The sequence below is a fragment of the Lipotes vexillifer genome, unplaced genomic scaffold (assembly GCF_000442215.2).
Source record: "Lipotes vexillifer unplaced genomic scaffold, Lipotes_vexillifer_v1.1 scaffold872, whole genome shotgun sequence".
Classification (NCBI taxonomy): Eukaryota; Metazoa; Chordata; class Mammalia; order Artiodactyla; family Lipotidae; genus Lipotes; species Lipotes vexillifer.
The window spans coordinates 969,598-985,071 of record NW_006790064.1 but is presented as its reverse complement, the minus strand read 5'-3'; the positions used below and the strand labels follow the sequence as shown (position 1 = coordinate 985,071).

The following is a 15,474-nucleotide window of genomic DNA, read 5'->3' as shown; positions in this document are numbered from 1 at the left end:
GAGTGTGCAGGAATGAATGACTTATGGTAATTCATATAATAAATTATTTCATGTAGTTTTTAAATTTCAAATGATAAAATAGGAAAAAGTTCACAATTTAATTTTAATGCAAAGTGGTAAGATATACAATGAAGCATGGTGCAAAAAAATTACAGGCTTTTATATCTAATGTAGAAGTATTTTGAAATCCTAGAAAGAAATACAATAAAAATATACTTCTTGTCTTTGGATGGCAAGATTATGATTTTTGTTTTACTCTTAAACTTTTAAATGTTTTTCAGATTTTCTGCAATGGACACATGTAACATCATCATCATCAGAAAAAAATGCATTCAGGTTTTTTCCATTTTGTAATTTTCCTGGGAATCAAAATCAAGCTCACATTCCCCTCTTTTATGAAAATTGTGCACTTGACCATTCCCAGTTGATATTTTCTGAGATATTGTATTGAACAATTCTAATTAGGAGGGAGATTTGGATCTTTCTCAAAAGCATAGCAGCTGGATTTTAATAACTATTTCATCAACATTTTGATCTTAAAAATATTTCCTGCAGTCATAATCAATTATGGTTTCTTTTTTCTATTGAATGCCAAGAAGAAACAGGATTTTATGACTATCTTTAGAGCAATACTCCATATCGATGGTAAAAAGGAAGAAGTTCTATGGGATAGGATAGGAAAGCAAGAGAAAAAATGTACCTCAAACACTGATGCCTTCTTGGTTGTATCATAATGATTGTATCATTATGTGGCTGAGGAACCTATCAGCTAGCTACAACTATTTTGGCACTGTTTCTTTATAGCCTTTCAATTCTTACTAGCAGTAAAAATCATATGCCACAAGGTGACATTTAAACCATCTGGAATGCTTAAATGAGTATTCAGATGCTAGAAGAAAGCGTCTGCCAACACAACAACAGGTAACCCTTTTCCAGAAAGGGATGTAGCAAGTGAAAGTGAGTAAATCACCCACCAGACACAGTGTCCACCAGCGGCATATTCTGGTGGAGTAAAGATGGACACTCAAATTCTTTGATTCTCCTCCCACTGAGAAATGGCATCTCCATCCCTCCTTTTAAATCTAAGTGGAACGGGAACATATGTATATGTATAACTGACTCACTCTGTTCTAAAGCAGAAACTAACACACCATTGTAAAGCAATTATACCCCAATAAAGATGTTAAAAAAATAAATAAATAAATAAAGTTATAAATGATTAAAAATAAATAAATAAAAAATAAATAAACCTAAGTGGATTCTGTCACTGCCTGCCCAATAGAATATGACAGAAGTGACACTGTGCCAGTTTCCAGGTTCCAGTCTTAAGTGACGGGCGCCTTCTATATCCTATCACTTGGAACACTCACTCTTGGAAGCCAGCTGCCAGGTTGTGAGAAGCCCAAGCTGCATGGAGAGGCCACACCCACGTGCTCCACTGGACAGCCCCAGCTGAGCTCAGCCACCATGAGCATCAGCTGTAGCCCTGTGAGTGCGCCACCTCGGACAACCAGCTGCATCACAGCTTTAGATGACTTCAGCCGCAGCCACTATCTGACTCCATTTATATGAAAGATCCCCAAGAAGATCCATCCAGCTGAGCTCAGTCAACTCACACAACTGTGGAACAGAATAATTAGTTGTTGTTTTAAGACACTAAGTTTGGGAATGGTTTGTTAATTTATAACAAAAAAATTGGGACACGAGCCATTGTTAGCTGGTACTGTTGTGCCTGAAATAAAATTTGAAAAGAGTTATAAAATATAGATGGTGACATAACATCTCTGTAGAGCTATCTTTCAAACTTGAATGGAGAAATAGTGAGTAGAACTAACTGTTTCTTACACCATTCCAAGTCATATACAGACATAATGAATCAAAGAAACCAAGAAAAATATAAAGCTCAAGATAGCCTTTCATGTTTGGAGTGGATGAGATAATACTTCGTATTCAGCACTTTACAGTTTACCACAACCCTGAGGAATATGAATTATTACCATTTTCACTTTTTTTCTTTTTAGCCTTCCTCCCTCCCTCTCTTCCTTCTCTCCACCTCCATCTTCCAAGTTGTTTTCACTCCACTCACCCTCAGCAGGAGCCTGTTTTATCTCCATAATCTTCCCATGCTATTTATAGTACGTGAAATACAAAAGGATGCTGCTCAAGTGGGTGTCCATTTGGAGAAATGCTTTGGTAAGAAATTGCTTTGGTAAGCAATCTCTAAGGTGAAAGGGTAAATCCTGGCAGGATTTCACCCAGAGATGCCCCCATGTGCTACCTTTCCATGACAATAAAAACATTAGATGTATAAACTAATATATAAACTTTGTTATACTCAAGGACAAAGCTTAAGTATTTTCCAGTGTTTTACAACTCTGTTTTGCTTTCAGGTATTCCAAAGTTGATTACATCTGATATGGTTAAAGAAGGTGCTGCTGTAATTGATGTGGGTATCAACTATGTCCATGACCCAATGACAGGAAAGACAAAATTAGTTGGAGACGTGGACTTTGAAGGTAGTAAACTATATCTCTTTTGATAAGTGAAGAAAAACAAAGATTCTATGTTGCATGTTTTGATAGTAGAAAGAGAAACTTTCCCTTCGATTGGGGCATTATCAACCATTACATTAATCTTTCCTCTGAGGGAAAAGAGTTTAATGACAATTACATATTTCCTTCCTTCCTTCTGCCTGACTTCCTTCCTTCACTGCTTTCTTCCTATCTTCCTTCCCCCTTTCTTTCAGCCCTTCCTTCTATCCTTCCTTTCCTCCTTGGGAGAAAAATATAATTGTACCATTATTATTTAGTTTTAAGATGAAATTCCTTATAGTGCATTTTTTTAATGAAACAATTCAGTCGGCCTTTTACAGTGAGCATTATTTTGACTTTTGGGAGTGTGTCTCTATATTTCATCATCCATGCTCTATACTCAGCCATTCACTCTCGGAGCGAGAAGACATCTTAGGGTGTGTTTGCTAACTCTATATTTCAGATCTAGACAGTTACCTGGATAATTCAAGTCAACATTCTTCACTTGTGTTTTAAAGAGGATGAGAAAAAGGAGCTAGGCTAACATTTCCATGGCCAATGAAGGAGATAAAGCACCCATTGTGTATTAATAAAAAAATTTCCAACCCAATGCCATATCTCTACAGATGAGGAAACCAACTGCAAGACAGATATATTTTTAGATGCCTGATCCCCCAATCCAATTTTACTTCCAATATCTTTGTCAGATACTTGCCTGCATTCAGGTTTTCAGTATAGTCTAGGAATCTTAGATGTCTAATACTATAGGCATCTAATAAAGTGGAGATATTTTCACATTAGAAATATTTTATATATTCGATTGATCATTCTGACCAAAAAATCAGGGCCATGCGAGAACTTCCTTAAGTTATACATGTGTCTTTATAGACAAAATTGAAAGGAAAAATGGTGCTGTTTCTAAAATAATTCAAATTTTACATTTTCTCTTGGAATCTAGTCATCAGCTGATCGTTTGCCTGAGTCCTAGCATGGTGAGGAATACAAATGAATATGAAGGGACTCAGAAGTGTCCTTCTGAGTAAGGTATTGGCCCCATGTATGTGAGATTCCAGGGTGCATCAGGGACCAGGTCCAGGTAGGCAAGGTGAGCCTGGTGCTAAAAAGAAAAGAAAAAAAAAAAAAGAAAACCTGAGAACAAAATACTCTGGGGAAAGAATGGTGAAGAGAGCAAATTACAGATAGACCTTATCATCTACTGCCCTCATAGGCTGTCATTCACAGGGCCCTGCCAGCCTAGCAGGGTGGCTCTCCAAGTGAACATGTGTGTCTGTATGTATGTGTGTGTGTTATGTGTACATGTTGAACTCTTCAGGAAATGACCTTTTTTCTTTATTTCATTTTTCATGTTCAATCACTAATGTCAGATATCAATAATATATTTGAATTTCTCAACTTGAAAGAGTAAGGGTACATTTCATTTTAAAATGTATTTTATTTCTGACTTAATTTCTTATTCTTTTGCACTGTCATTCTGCTTCATGATTACATTTTAGTTACCAGGTTTATTGCAAAATCGCCACACACTTATGATGCACCCAGATGGCACAGACAGCACATAATAAGCAGCTCGAGGCAAGAAAAGCAGGGATGTTAACAGCTCACAACCTTGACTGTGCTTGTGGGGCACGCTCACTCAGCAGTTGGCAATGTTTTATAAGACCCTTCTCTTATATGATGTTTCATTGGTCTCAGATCATTTCCATGCATTCTTATGTTTAGCTAAGAATTTTTTTTTTGCTTGTAAGGGTATTATGAAAACATTAAAAAATGAGCATTTTGGGGTGGGTGCACATGCTAAGTCACACATGGATATGCAATCTCTTGGTAGTATCTATTCAATTAAATTGCAGTTATGCGTATCTAAGTATATAATGAAACAAAAAAGGAAACAACCATGAGAGACAAAGATATAAGATGAGCAGGAAAGAGCATTGGGTTGGGAGACTGAAGAGATGCTCTTAGACCTACAGTATGGCAACCTGATAATTTTGCAACCTTTCTGGCCATCAGTGTTGTTATCAGTTAACTGATAACAATGTTGGCAACGGCTCCTTCCAGCTATAACACTTGGTGCGTCTCGGACATTCAGCTGAGTGCTGCCACGTGACTGTGTAAAAACACAGAAACTTTCGGAAAGTCCGGTTTTTCTGACCCTATCATAAATTACGCCCATGTGACTGATAATATTACTCTTGTTGCCCTGCTGGTTTACGGAACCAGAGCCCTAAGGAAGACCTGGACTTGGTAAAGAAGGCCTTGTCAGTGAGGCCATGGCTCAGCCACCCAGAGGAGCGCGCAAGTGATAGGTTTTGACATGCTGCTCTTCAGGTCGTTGATCAGGACTTAACTTGAGGTGTGGGATGATCCTGCAGCTGAGAGGGAGGAGCTTTCACGTGGGTTCTGATGCAAAACTTACAGGTAGTGTTTGGCTGTAAATTGCCACAGGGAGTGTGGCTGCTTTGTGAGTATCAGTGAAAGTTTCACTATAATCATAGCCAAGATAGATAAGACAGATACAGGTAAAATCCAGTGCTGAAGTATCTTGTCCTTGCAGAAATCTTTAGCTCACTAATAAAGGAAACAACGTGGCCTATTTCAAGTAGATTACTTTGATGGGAATGATTTTTAAAGAAAAATTTCATCCATGACCTCATTTGGGCACTGTTGGAAATATGTAAATAACTGCAAATTATTTTACAAATTCCATGATTTATAAAACCAGGAGTCATTTAATCTATTTTATTTCTAAGAAAATATAGATGCCTGTTTGTATTCTTCTCCATTATTAGATATTTTAGCTTCAATTTTAAATCAGTCTTCTCTCTAAGAAGAGTGATATTTTGTATCAAATACAATGGGAAGATTGCATCACCCTTACTATAGTTCTTGACAAAAGGAAATAAAAAAACACCCTAAATATTTCCTTTTGACTCTAAGGACAGGTTTTTTGTTTTGGTTTAGATATAATTTCCTCTAGACCACATCTTCCTTCATCTGCTAGGGTTTCCTGCTCTTATTTCCTGCTCTCATAGCTAGTGTTTCTGTAGTGCTTACAGTGTGCTAGGTATTGTTCTCAGGCTTTTACATATGATAACCCTATAACCCTATGATAACCCTATCATTTTACATATGATAACCCTATAACTGTTTAATTTTGATTCAGTTATTATGACAACCCTATAAGGTAGGTATTGTTATGCCAACTACAAATTGGCACTTGCCATCTGCCTCTACAAGGATTAAATCAAGAGCTGCTGCAGTTGCTGACCTTCAACACCCCCTGAGAGGAGTTCAGGGTGGAGATCAGGAACGAGGCACTCTGTACTCTGGGAAAAACTGGCAGAACAGGTCTTCAGATAGAGATTTGCAGGAGAAGATTTTATGAGCCCAATTCTTGCATCTCCTCGTATCTAGAGAAGCACTAAAACCCTTCATGGTGATGCCTGCTCGTGACTAGCAGTAACCTTCACAAGACTAGCAGCCACCTTCTGCAAAAAATATGTGCTTGATTGCATGTACTCCCCCTTCACCAGAATCACTGACCTCCCCCCCACCCACCTCTTTAAATCAGTTTCTCAGAGCTTTCCGAAATTCTGTCTCCTGGGCTATAGTCCTCATTTTGCCCCAAATAAAACTTAACTCGCAACTCTCACGTTGTTTTTTTTTTTTTTTTTCAATTGACAGTTATTATGCTGCATTTTGCAGAGGCACACAAAGGCTGGGCATCTTGCCTGAGAGGACATAGCACAGGGGGCACTGTGGGTTTGTAGCCACTCATCATTTTTACCCTCTATTATCTCGACTATCCTATATTTCCCTTGGTTAATACTTTCCTTTCAGGACGTTGAATTATTTCTTTTATCCCCCGCCCACCTTATGTATAATAGCAGGTTTTAAAGTGCCTAAACAACAGTATTGGTGTACAACAGTCCTCACTTTGCATGGTTCTGATATACACAAATTTCAATTACCACGGATTAGCTAAATAACACCAGTCCCCCAGTAGAGTGATTTGAATTTCAGTTAGTAATTGCATCAAGTGCAAACTTCTCTGCTAGCTCTTCGGGGCACAAATCATTATGTCAGTAACAAATGTGCATCATGATCTGTGACCAATCATACCACTTCTTTCAAAGTCTGTGGGCGATTGGTCATGGCACATCTGTTATTCAGTTCAGACAGCAAAGTGTGTAGTTCTGTTGACTCTTTGTTTCTCAGTGATAAACCACGTAACATTTTGCAAAAATAGATCATGCAAAGAGAGAATTGCCAGCAAAGAAATGAAAAGTGATAATTCTGAAAGTGAAATTTGAAATAGCTGACCATGGGATGTTGACAGTGCCGCTGTTTGCCATTTGAGACTCTAGATATACAGCCAGACGAACTTATCGACATAAATGAGGAAAGTGGTTGTTACTGAAAGGATGACAGTGTCCCAGAGGAAGTGACACTGGCATAAAACTCTACATTAAAGGAACTCTCAGAGATATTTCATGACATAAGAAAGGGCAAAGACAAAACGTTGGAAGTAGATCCAAACTTAGAAAGGAATCTGACAATTCATCAAGTCATAAAAGAGGTACTAGCTCTGTGTTATAAGGTATACGACCAGGGGAAGAAAAGCAGTATTCAAACTACTCTTCATAAGGTTTTTACAAATAAAGAAAACACTTGGATTCTCAATGTTTCTAATGTTTAAATTATGGTATAACAAATAAATACTAGTTTTACTATAATTTTCAATTCTCTACACATTTATAAACCACAGTAAGAGAGTTTTTAGTGTTTTGACCAAAAATTTTTAAAGGTCGTTGAGCAAATGTAATATCCTCCCATTGATTATTAAGATTACTTTGCCCTGTTTCAGCTTGCACAGTCATTTTTTTTTTTTTTTTTTTTTTTTTTGGCGGTCCGCGGGCCTCTCACTGCCGTGGCCTCTCCCGCCGCGGAGCACAGGCTCCGGACGCGCAGGCCCAGCGGCCATGGCCCACGGGCCCAGCCGCTCCGCGGCACGTGGGGTCCTCCCGGACCGGGGCACGAACCCGCGTCCCCCGCATCGGCAGGCGGACTCCCAACCACTGCGCCACCAGGGAAGCCCTGCACAGTCATTTTTATGATCTTACATCACTGTAAAAAGTGAGCCCTCCCTGCATTTATCTCTATGTTCAATAAAATTCATGAAATTAGTGGTCATATAGTTCAAATTCATATCCACTGTCATAATCACCTCTACTACACGATTATTCAATTGTGTTTGATTACAGTTTCTCAGTATTACTACCTATGGAGGTTATGCAGTGTTGGAGGCATTGTTTGCTTAGCACCTTCTCTAGGAAATCCACACTTGTGCTTTTGCTCAAAACAGATCCAAGTTAGGCCTCTGTGCAACACCATTCCTCTCTGGGTGCTTTGAGGAAGTAATAAAGCCTTAAAGTTATTACTAAAGTGCTATTTTGTTTTGTATTGATCCTCAGTTATAGAACTCAAGATAGCTCATCATTGCTTCCAGCATCTGACAGGTGCTTACTGCTACCTTTCAATTACTTGAACATGCCTCCCCCCTTCAATTTAAGACATTACAAGAAGAAACGGTATTTTAAAACATGAGTGATAAAAATTACTGTGTATGTCGAAAAATTGTTTTTCATTACAAACAATCATAAAATAACTAATCTTCTTAAAACCTTACATTTGCTAATATAGATTTAAAACAAAACAAAACAATGAGGCATACCCACTTTCACTTGGAATTTCTTTTAATCATTTTCTATTGGTAGCTTTGAAAGGAAATTCATACATTCCTAACAAAGAAGGCTGTATTCTCATGAAACAGAAATAAGAGATGATGTGGTACGAGGTGTAAACTGTTTCTTCTGAATAATGAGCTGGAAAACAGTCTGTGGGCCAGGACTCAGAAGTGCATAATTACGATGCTTTTATAACAGCCATTCACTGAATGGATTTGGTCAGCTGAACAATCTAATTAATGACTTCCTATGCTGTTACTTCAGCTAAGCTTGTTCACATTGGTGAACAGTCATATGCCTCATTTACACCTTGTAGATAACACACAGATATGTCTGTGGAAGCTTCAATAGCTTTGCTTCAGTTTTGTGATGAATTCTGCAGGGATTGAGGTGGAATGAAAGGAACTGAGATGTCTGCTCTGTATTTCTGCCCATCTCTCCTCCTTGTCTTCAATTCTTCCATCCCTGACCACTCTGCTCCACTTACTGGTCTGTAAGAAAGCAGGGAGTAAGACAATGCTGGGAAGAACTGGGGAGAAGAAAGCAAAGAGATGGGGAGGAGGAACAGTGTATAGCACTTTTCTCAGAATCAGAATCGGCGGGGTTAATGTCTAAGCATGATTCTCTTTGCTGACTTAAACTTATAGGATAGTAAATAGAAATTATAGAGGTAAGTCTAAAGGTACATATATTGTTAATGGAACTGATTTAAATTATCAGAATAAAGAAGCCACGTTTGATGTGTCTAATCCTCTAACACAACCAGTAGTTTTTTTTTTATAACTACAGTTGCTTCTAGACATTTTGTGTATGCATATTTTACATACTTTGAGGAATATATGACTTATGCACTTAAATTTTTATCAGTCACTTTCCATGCTGAGGTCCTAGTTCATGGTTATGTTCAGTGAATATATCATGGTTTGCCTCACTCCTCTCTTGTTAAATGCTTGTTTCCCTTTTTTCCCCCTCTAAGTATTGTACTAGAGTATAGCTTAAGCTGCTATAGCAAAGGGACACCAAAATACATGAACTCAACAGAATAGTTTAGTTCACTCTCATAAAAGTCCAGAGTTAGGCAGACAATCAGCTCTGCTTCACTCAGGGATACTGGTTTCATCCATCTTACTTTTTATATTAGTTTGACAGAACTGCCGTAACTAAGTACCACAGGCTGCGTGGCTTAAGCAACAGAAATTTATTTCACATAATTCTGGAGGCTAGAAGTCAGAAATCAAGGTGTGGCCAGGGTTATTTCTTCTAATGCCTCTCTCCTTGGCTTGTGGTCATCTTCTCCCTGTATCTTCACATCATCTTCCTTCTGTACATGCCTATGTCCAAATTTCCTTTCTTATAAGGACACCAGTCATATTGGATGAAGGCCTACACCAATGGCCTTGTTTTAACTTAATTGGCCCTTGAAAGACCCTCTCTCCAAATACAGTGACATTCTGAGGTACTGAGGTTGACTTCAACGTATGAATTTTGGGGGCACACCATTCAGCCTGTAACACTATTCCACCTGAGCATTGTTATCCACACAGTTGAATTGCCTCCTCATCCATGGTTCCTTCCATGGAGGTGAAAGACAGACGAAGGCAAGTGACTTCACTTTTGAGAAAATTGAACTGGGAAGATGCACGTATCATTTCTGCTAGCATCCTATTGACCTGAACATAGTCACATGGCTGCTCCTATGTGGGAGTAAAAAGGATGTGGAATTTATAGTCTCTAGATGGGCACCATATTGGGTGAATAACAATCCATTCTGTATATAAGAACTTGAAGACCAATCCCTTACTTGAGAAAAAAAAAAAGATTTCTTCATCCAGCATCCATATACCATTCAGTCTATCCTAAATTCATTCTGTTATGAAAACCTCAGGGACAATCTCATCATTGTCTGCTTGCTTTTTGGTCAGTTTCAAAGCATGAGCTGCTTTGTTTTTCCCTAGGGGGTTAGTGGATGCCTAGTGTCAGCAAAGTTATGTCTTGACTCAGTTCTTACAGGATTAACTCTGATCTCTCTGTAGGTAAAGGATATGTAGATTTGCAATAGAATTTGCATAGTCAGTATAGCCTCATCAAACTATCTGGTTCTAACTACACTCATTTTTATTATTCAATCATTGGTAGAGACTAGACACTTTTTGAGTACTTCATGCAATGTCAAAAATTATATCAAGACATTTTGGGGCTTCCATTTTTCGTAACTCCACCTTTACTGACCTTATTTTCAGGCTCTTGATTATTACTGATGTTTTCAGTAGCCCTTCTAATTCACCAGGCTATACTTTTTATTGAAGTGTACGTCATGCAATATGTCCAGAAGTTGGAAAAATAACAAAGGGAGCAGGTCAGGAGACACTCCTTGGCCCAGGGACCATCTCCAACATGTCCTGAGAAGGAAAGGCCCATGACTTACTACTTATTTTGACTGGTAAGAAAGAGAAACCTACAAAGTGAGATGTGGCAGGAGAGCAGGAGGCCTTCACGGTGGTATGCTGGGAGGAAAGCCAGCTGGCTCAGGTCCACAAGATTCCCTCTGCCCCTGCTGGTCTCACAGTGGCACACAAACTGAGAAAGGACTCCCAGAGTGTCCCAGGCCAGGTTAAGGGTGAAGCTGGAACACCAGATAAATGGGATAGCAACAGAGATTTGGTTAGCCAAGGCTGAATTGGGCCATGTCAGCCAAGAGGTGGGCAGGGGGCCACAGTGTAGGGGTCTGACTCAGACTCAGGGCCCCCGGCCTCAGGAGATGGAGCTATTGCCATAGCCACGAGGCTCTTCTGAAGACCAAGGGCCAGGCCTGGGCACAGCCTACAGAGACCCCAGTCGTGGGGGCAATGGTACTTTAAGGCAGCCTGAGTCGAGAAGGCTTGGGTCATACTTGTAGGAACTGGGGACAAGCCTATGAGAAAGCTCTTGGCTACTGTTCCTGGGGCCCAGGGCTGCACAGGGTCCCAAAGACCCATGTTTCTCCTGGTTCAAGTGTTAAGATTTTTTGCATATGCCCAGCCAGGCAAGGTGAGATACCTGCTGTTAGAACACAGCCTGTGCATATATACCCAGAAGTGGGATTGTTGGATCTATTTTTAATTTTTTGAGGAAATCCATCCTGTTTTCAACAGTGGTTGTACCAATTTACATTCTCACTAACAGTGCACGTGTTCCCTTTTCTCCACATCTTCGCTAAAACTTATTTCTTGTCTTTTTGATAGTAGCCATTCTAACAAGTGTGAGGTGGTATCTCACTGTGGTTTTGATTTGCATTTCACTGATTAGTGATGTTCAGCAATATTTCATGTACCATTGGCCACTAGTATGGTTTCTTTGGGAAAATATCCATTCAGTTCCTTGGCCCATTGTTTTAATTGGATTGTTTGGGGGTTTTTTTGCTACTGAGGTGTATGAGTTCTTTATATAGTTTGGTTATTAATCCCATATCCAATATGTGGTTTGCAAATATTTTCTCCTATTCTGTAAGTTGCCTTTTCATTTTTTTTTTTTAAAGAAGATGTGGGGGTAGGAGTTTATTAATTTTATTTGTTTTTGCTGTGTTGGGTCTTCGTTTCTGTGTGAGGGCTTTCTCTAGTTGTGGCAAGCAGGGGCCACTCTTCATCGCGGTGCACGGGCCTCTCACTGTTGCGGCCTCTCTTGTTGTGGAGCACAGGCTCCAGACGCGCAGGCTCAGTAGTTGTGGCTCACGGGTCCAGTTCCTCCGCGGCGTGTGGGACCCTCCCAGACCAGGGCTCGAACCCGTGTCCCCTGCATTAGCAGGCAGATTCTCAACCACTGCGCCACCAGGGAAGCCCTGCCTTTTCATTTTGTTGTTACTTTTTCTGTACTGGAGGTTTTTAGTTTAATGTTGTCCCAACTTGTTGATTTTTACTTTTGTTGCTTGTGCTTTGGTGTCATATCCAAAAATTTCTTGCTAAGACCAATGTTAAGGAGCTTCTTCCCTATGTTTTCTTCTGGGAGTTTTATGGTATCAGGTCTTAAATAGACTTTAATCCATTCCAAGTTAATTTTTGTGAGTGCTGTGAGAAAGGGCCCCAATTTCATTTTGCTTCATGTGGTTATCCCGTTTTCCTAGCATTGTTTGTTGAAGAGACTATCCTTTTCCCATTCAGTATTCTTGTCTCCCTTGTCAAATATTAGTTGACCCTGTATGTGGGGTTTATTTCCGAGTTATCAATTCTCTTCCATTGGTCTGTGTGTCTATTTTTATTCTGGTACGGTACTGCTTTCATTACTGTAGCTTTGTAATATAGTGTGAAGTCAGGGCATGTGATGCCCCCATCTTTGTTCTCAGCACTGCTTTAGCTATTCAGGGTCTTCTGTGTTTTCATACAAATTTTAGGATTTTTTTTTTCTATTTCTGTGAAAAATGCCATTGAAATTTTGGTAGAGATTTAACCAAATATATATATGGCTTTGGGTAGTATGGACATTTAAAAAATATTAATTCCTCCAATCCATGAACATGGAATATCTTTCTGTTTATTTGTGTCTTCTTCAATTTCTTTCCTCAAAGTCTTGCAGTTTTCATTGTACAGATCTTTCATTTCCTTGGTTAAGTTTATTCCTAAGTATTTTATTGTTTTATGAAGCTGTGAGCAGAATAGTTTCATTATTTCATTTTAAGATATTTCATTGTTATTGTATAGAAACATAACTGATTTCTGTATGTTTATTTTATGAGCAATCCCACTTCTGGTATATATCCAAAGGAAATGAAAATAGGATATCAAAAAGATATGTCATGTTTATTGCAGTTTTATTCACAAAAGATATGGAAATAACCTGTGTCCCGTAATAGATTAATGGATAAAGAAGATGTGATATATATACAATGGAATATTATATAACCATGAGAAAGAAGGAAATCCTGCCATTTGCAACAACATGGATAGATCTTGAAGGCATTATGCTAGTGAGATAAGCCAGACAGAGGAAGAAAAATACTCTATGCTCTCACTTATATGTGGAATCTAAAAAAGCTGAACTCATAGATACAGAGTTGGATGGTGGTTACTAGGGGCTGGCTGGGAGAATTGGGGAGATGTTAAAGGATACAAACTTGCAACTAGAAGATAAATAAGTTCTGAAGTTCTAATGCACAGCATAATGATATAGTCAACAATACTATATTATAAACTTCAAACTTGCTAAAAGACCAGTTGTTCTTGCCACAAAAAAAGAAATTATAATTCTGTGACGTGATAAAGGTGTTAACTAAACTTACAGTGGTAATCATATTGCAATATATAAATGTATCAAATTAACAGGTTTGTACACATTAAACTGACACAATGTCAACCATAGCTCAATACATTTTTGTTTAAAAGAACACAGCATGCAGGATAGGATCTTAGGTTCGGCCTGAGGCACAGTGCAGGCAGGGATGGGGACAGGGACTCTCATACCTGGGCTTCTGCTCCTCAGTGCCCTGCTCGCCCTTCGGATCCTCCTTTGGGGCCCTGTGTGCTACCCTGCTGGGCACCCTTCTGTGAACAGTCTGGGAAGGCAGTGGGGCCAAGTGCCCTCCTGCGGCTGGGTTAGCTTCACAGGGAGACAGGACCAGCACCAGCTCACTAAGCTACCAAGGAAAACAGTTTTCATTTTGGAGTCTGTGCTTGAACTCGGGGAGGGATTTGTGGATGAAGAGTGGTTGGTCCTAGAGAGGGAGCGAAAAGGGGGCATGTAGCCCAGCCACCCTGGGAAAGTAAGAAGAAAGAGAAGGCCAAACCTTGAGCTGGTCTGTCCATCTACTCCAGGCCTATAACCCACTCGTTTCTTAAACTGCCCCAGGAACGAGACACGTCCAGCCTTGGAGGGGAGACAACAGCTGAGCCCAGCCCTGGCAGTGATTTCTCTCTGGCCCACAATTCCCTGCACAGTAGAGGCCTAGGGGTTCTCTGGCCCCTTACAATAACCCTTTCTAAAAAATGCTGAGGAGGACAGTGGGAAGAGGAGGGGCTGCTCAGGGTCCTCTCAGGAATTCCTGGAGGCCAGAGAGGAACTGTGGGATGGGATGCAGGAGGGGGTGGGAGATGCTATGTGTCAGGCACTGTCATAGGCACTTGGGATGCAACAGTGACAGAAATAGGCCAAGTCCTTCCCCAAAAGTAGCTTACATTCTGGTTGGAGAAGACAGATAATAAACAAATTATACATATACTATATTAGGCAGCATTTAATGCTACAAAAATAAAACAAGAAAAGGGGGGCTATAGATTTATGGAGTGAGGTTGTTTAGAAAGGGTGGTCAGAGAAAGCTAACTGCTGACTTGGACAAAGTGAGGGAGAGAGCCATGTGGATATATGGGGGAGAAACAATCCAGACTCATGGAACAGCACGTGTAAAAACCTTGAGGTGCAGTGTGGCTGCTGGTTTTGGTAAGCTGAAGAAGGCCACTGTAACTGGGACAGAACAAATGGGGGAAGAATGCTCGGATATAAACTCAACGAGGTAGCAGTAGGGGTGCCACATCATGACCGGCCTTACAGACCATGGAAAGGAATTTGAATTTTACTTTAAGTGCAATGGAAAGCCATTGGAGGATTTGGGCCAAAGACATGGTAGTTTTGCATTTTAACAGGATAACCCTGGTTTTCTGAATGGCAAATAGACCTTAGAGAGGTGAGGATATAAACTGGGTGCCTGTTAAGAGCCCATTGTAATTATCCAGGTAAGAAATTATCCAAGATGGGGTGTGGCCCATGGTGGTAATGGGTGAAAGTATTAAGAGGTAGTTAGATGGTAGATAAAATTTAAAAGGAGAGTTAGAATGGTTGGCTAAATGGTTAGATATAAAAGGAAGAGGAGAATTATTTATGACTCTAAGAGTTTCCAAATAGGTAAGAGTGAAGGTACCTGTTCTAGAATCCTTTTGAGATGAGTCTGAAAGGATCAATGAATTTCATCTATTTATGTGTATATAGGGCAGAAAGTGGGAGAAGAAAAAGGGGCTCTTTCCATGTGGAGGGAACAGCAGATCAAAAGCAAGGAGGAAAAATTACAAAAGGCCTTATGTACTCAATAATAGGTCCAACATTGTTGAATGAGGAAAGTATGATATTCTATTTTTTTTTTAACATCTTTATTGGGGTATAATTGCTTTACAATGGTGTGTTAGTTTCTGCTTTATAACAAAGTGAATCAGTTATAC

The 15,474-nt window shown here is 39.6% G+C and overlaps 1 protein-coding gene across 1 annotated transcript in view; it reads left to right on the top strand.

Moving 5' to 3' along the window:
- MTHFD2L (methylenetetrahydrofolate dehydrogenase (NADP+ dependent) 2 like) overlaps positions 1-15,474 on the top strand; it is a 139,428-nt gene that overhangs the window by 110,335 nt on the left and 13,619 nt on the right. Inside the window, exon 7 of the mRNA XM_007463214.1 lies at positions 2,391-2,516. Within this exon, the coding sequence (XP_007463276.1) occupies positions 2,391-2,516 (126 nt within the window). The remainder of the gene's footprint in view (positions 1-2,390; positions 2,517-15,474) is intronic.